Source organism: Nicotiana tabacum, chromosome 19 (genome assembly GCF_000715075.1).
Source record: "Nicotiana tabacum cultivar K326 chromosome 19, ASM71507v2, whole genome shotgun sequence".
Classification (NCBI taxonomy): domain Eukaryota; kingdom Viridiplantae; phylum Streptophyta; class Magnoliopsida; order Solanales; family Solanaceae; genus Nicotiana; species Nicotiana tabacum.
The window spans coordinates 147,989,608-147,994,555 of NC_134098.1; the positions used below are offsets into that span (position 1 = coordinate 147,989,608).

At 37.4% G+C, this 4,948-nt stretch overlaps 1 protein-coding gene across 1 annotated transcript; it reads left to right on the forward strand.

Moving 5' to 3' along the window:
- The first annotated feature begins 879 nt into the window (after positions 1 to 879).
- LOC107779411 (pentatricopeptide repeat-containing protein At3g26782, mitochondrial-like) lies at positions 880 to 4,373 on the forward strand. Its single transcript, XM_075238868.1, has 2 exons — positions 880 to 1,048; positions 1,158 to 4,373. The coding sequence occupies exon 2, from the start codon at positions 1,287 to 1,289 to the stop codon at positions 4,341 to 4,343; it is 3,057 nt and encodes a 1,018-aa protein (XP_075094969.1). The 5' UTR covers positions 880 to 1,048; positions 1,158 to 1,286; the 3' UTR covers positions 4,344 to 4,373.
- The last annotated feature ends 575 nt before the right edge of the window (positions 4,374 to 4,948 follow it).

Sequence of the window (4,948 nt, forward strand, 5' to 3'; positions counted from 1 at the left end):
ATTTCCAAATACCATGGTATTTGCTTTTTGAATATTTGAATAGAAACTTGATATTGCCCAACATTTAAACGCAAAAAGGAAAATATGACAACAAATGCACACCAACAAAATGCATGGATAATGAGATTATTAACGGCATAAGTTATAAGTGCATGAATTAAATTTGTCAATTCTATTGCAACTTACTCTAGAATTTCATCCCTTGTGGCTGGTTTTGCGCCAAATATAATGTCCTAGTGTTGATGTCTTGCATGTACAAAAAAATAAAAGATTATCATTATTTCTAACGGAGTGAACAGAAAATAATAAAAGGTGATTAATAACTGGAAAATAATCATTTATTCAAGTATTTTTTTCTTGTGGATTAATATTGTACCCCACACTGCAATTGCACAAAAATCTGGGTATTTCAAATGGCACGGTTGTGAGTTACCGGAAGAAAACGACGGCAACACATATCTATTGATTTCTTGCAACTATAAAAACAGAAAATAACGTAGCATCAATATTTCTAAAGGAGCAAAGCACTTATACCTAATAATAACAATGGAGCTGAAAACAAAAAGGCATGAAATCCACTAACAGATACAAAACCAAGCTAAAGATGAGTCTCTATATACAGTGGTGGACTAATGTTTTATGTTTAATAACGGAGAACCTGTTCAATTCGCTTAATTAATTGATGGGCCGTTTTCGTCTTCAAATTGATTGTAGAATTTGTTTAGTCATTCTCTCTAAAAAGAAAAAGCAAATATATAATTTAAGCCTTTCATAAATGACAGTAATGGGGATGACATAAATATGATATATTTAATATTGTACAGATTTTTTAGACATCAAATAATAGATAAAAGTCAGAAAAAGGAGAAAATAGATAGAGCATTTTCTTGAGCTATGAGATGTGCCACATTATCTTTCCTATTCCTAGCGCGCGCCTCTCTCTATATATATATATATATAGATATATGTTTTAACATATATATAGAATCTTAAAAGACAAGTAATATGGGCTAAAACCTAGAAGGACAGAAGGAGTACTAGATTTACGGTAATTACTTAATAAGTACAATACTTAGTATAATATTTACACGTCTATCCCATGTTTTATTTCTCATTAAAAACCTTAAATTGCATTGCTTCAAATATGTTTTTCACAGACAAAGGAAAGATCTGGCGGCATCAATCACTTTTGATTTCGAATTTTTATGTAGAGTACTATTTTGGCAACTGAAATTTCACCCCAAAGTTTGAAATAGTACTGCAGCTTTGTTTCTACAACTGATTTTATGAGTGCTTTATTGCTCTATCATATCAGAACCAGACACACTTGCCTTCACAACAAGCTCTGCGCTTTGAACATTTACTTCAGCACAATCTCAGTCCAATGCAGACAACAGCAGCCCATAACCCGCCCCTTTCAATGCCTACAGCACCACCAAGAACCAGAAATCTCTGGGTTTCATCAAAAGGGCTTCTCCAAAATCACCCAACAAATTGTTGGAAGGGCAGTTCATGCAGTTTGTCTAAAGGAAGAACCCCATTTGAGCATTTTCCATTACAACACTTTGATCAGTATGTATTCGAAATTTGGGAACACCGAAGCTGCTCGTAATATGATATCTGGGTATGTTAGGATGGGTCTTTACTGGAATGCTGTAATTCTTTTTGTTGAAATGTGGGGTTTTGGAATTCAACCAAACGGGTATTTTATAGCTAGCTTGTTGACTGCATTCAGTAGATTGGAAAATATGGTTTTGGAAGGATTTCAAATTCATGGATTGGTTATGAAATATGGTTTGTTGAATGATGTTTTTGTGGGCACTTCTTTTCTCCATTTTTATGGTGTATATGGACTACCTTTTAGTGCTAAAACACTGTTTGAGGAAATGCCTGAGAGGAATGTTGTTACTTGGACTTCCTTGATGGTTGCATATTCAGATAATGGTTACCCAGAGGTGGTAATAGATCTATACCAAAGAATGAGACATGAAGAGGTGTCTGGTAATGAAAACACATGTACTGCTGTTATTAGTTCTTCCATAGCTCTTGATGATGATTTTTTGGGTCATCAAGTGCTAGGTCAGGTTGTAAAGTCGGGATTTCAAGACAATGTTTCTGTATCAAATTCTCTTATTTCAATGTTCGGTAGTTTTGGTTGCATTGAAGATGCCTCTTATATCTTCGAGGGCATGATCGACCGTGACACTATATCGTGGAATTCGATAATTTCAGCACTAGCATATAACCAATTGTACGAGAAAGCGTTCAGGTCCTTTTCTGAAATGCGTCATGTTCACGACGATGTCAATTCAACGACACTTTCTGCATTGTTATCTGTTTGTGGAACTATTGATTGCCTAAACATAGGGAGAGGTGTTCATGGTTTGTCATTGAAATCGGGATGGGATTCTAATATTTGTGTCTGTAATACTCTTCTCTCCATGTATTTGGAGGCTTCGAGGCCCAAAGATGCGGAAAGTTTGCTCTTCGCCATGCCAGCAAAGGATGTGATTTCGTGGAACTCCATGATGGCTGGTTATGTTTTAATAAGTAAGTACTTCAAGGCTTTGGAAGTGTTCGCTGAACTGCTTCACTTGCAAAGAACAGTTAACTATGTGACTTTCGCTAGTGCTTTGGCTGCGTGTTCAGATGGTCAATTGCTTGATGAAGGAAAAACTGTTCATGCTCTTTTAATTGTTCATGGGCTCCATGACAATTTAATAGTTGGCAATGCATTGGTCACCATGTATGGAAAGTGTGGTATGATGTGGGAGGCTAAAAAGGTATTTCAAAAAATTCCTGACAAGGAATTAGTCACTTGGAATGCATTGATTGGTGGCTATGCAGATAATAAGGACACACTTGAGACAGTGAGAAATTTTAAGTCAATGAGAGAGGAAGAGAATTCTCCAAATTACATTACTTTGATTAATGTTCTTGGTTCTTGCTCAACTGAAACTGAGCTGCTGAAGTATGGCATGCCATTGCATGGACATATAATTCTGACTGGTTTTGAGACAAATGAATACATAAGGAACTCTCTCATAACAATGTATGCGGACTGTGGTGATCTCCATTCAAGTAATCTTATCTTTGATGCACTACTAAATAAGACATCAGTGACCTGGAATGCTATGCTTGCCGCCAATGCTCGTCTTGGTCTCTGGGAGGAAGCGTTGAAACTTCTTCTCCAGATGCAAAGGGAAAAACTGAAGTTTGACCAATTCAGCCTCTCTGCTGCACTATCGGCTGCAGCAAACTTGGCATCATTGGAAGAGGGTCAACAGATTCACTGTTTAGCTACTAAACTTGGGTTTGACTCAAATTCTTTTGTTGGAAATGCTACAATGGATATGTATGGGAAATGTGGTGAAATAAATGATGTTCTGAAAATATTCCCCGAACCAAATATGCGTCCAAGATTGTCTTGGAATGTATTAATATCTGTTTTTGCCAGACATGGATTTTTCCAGAAAGCTAGGGATACTTTTCACGATATGGTAAAGCAAGGTTCAAAGCCAGACCATGTCACTTTTGTCTCTCTTCTATCAGCCTGTAGTCATGGTGGTCTAGTAGATGAAGGTCTTAGATATTTTTCTTCTATGACTTCTGAATTTGGAGTCCCGGCTGGCATAGAGCACTGTGTTTGCGTAGTAGACCTTCTTGGAAGATCTGGAAGGTTCCCTGAAGCCATAGCTTTTATTAAAGAAATGCCAGTGCCACCAAACGACTTTGTTTGGAGAAGCTTGTTGGCAGCATGCAGGATGCACGGAAATACAGAACTAGGAAAGGTAGCAGCCGAAAATCTTCTGAAATCTAACCCATCGGATGACTCAGCTTATGTTCTTTATTCAAATATCTGTGCAACTTCGGGGAGGTGGCAGGACGTTCAGAATGTGAGAGCTGAAATGGAATCACATAAAGTGAAAAAGCAGCTTGCTTGCAGTTGGGTCAAGTTAAAGAACCAAATTTGCACCTTTGGGATCGGAGACTTGTCTCACCCGGAGTCAGAGCAAATATACAGGAAGTTGACAGAGCTGAGAAAGAAGATTCAGGAGGCCGGTTATATTGCTGATACAAGCTTTGCCTTGCATGACACTGATGAAGAACAGAAGGAGCACAATTTATGGATGCATAGTGAAAGACTTGCACTAGCATATGGTTTGATTAGTACTCTTGAAGGTTCAACTCTTCGAATATTTAAGAACCTTAGAGTCTGTGGCGATTGCCATTCAGTTTTCAAGTTCGTAAGCAGCATTGTTAGGAGGGAAATCATATTGAGGGATCCTTATCGGTTTCACCATTTTAGTGGTGGCCAATGTTCTTGTGGTGATTACTGGTGATAATGGTGTTAGTAAAACCGAGGAGTGCCACTGATTCCGTCTCATTAAATCTTCCAAAGCAAAAACAGCCTAAGAGCTACACTAGTATTCCCATTTAGTTGTGGAATTTCAGCCATGGTCCGTGGGGAACCAAAAGGCCAAATATAAAGAAATAAAAGTCTGCAAAAGAATTATCAGTAGATATCTACATGGATAGAAACAGATAAATGAACACAGGGCAAATGATTTGAACTCAGTAAAAGCATACTTGCGAAAATAGGGAGGATGACAGGAACTGACCCAATTGGAGCAGTTAAGGACCTTGACATAAAAGACTGATAAGGAAAAAGTTCCATGGTATGCAACAAAACAAGCTTAGAATATATATCAAGCTTATTCCGGTAATTCTGTTACTGGATCTCTCTCTCTCTCTCTCACTGGTCTAAGCGTGTTGAAGGCAATAGGCATGGCTTAGAATTAATTGGATTCTAGTTGTCACACCCCTTTTCTATCCCAAAAAGATATGTATGTTATGGATTATTGGGTTAAAAGAGTTTTTCCATTTGAAGTGATAAATTTGAGTAGGATTATTTTATTTACAAAGTCGCCACTTAGAATTGATTTTT

Excerpts from the sequence above, each read along its gene's own strand:
- LOC107779411 (XM_075238868.1), top strand. The coding sequence starts at position 1,287 with ATGAGTGCTTTATTGCTCTATCATATCAGAACCAGACACACTTGCCTT.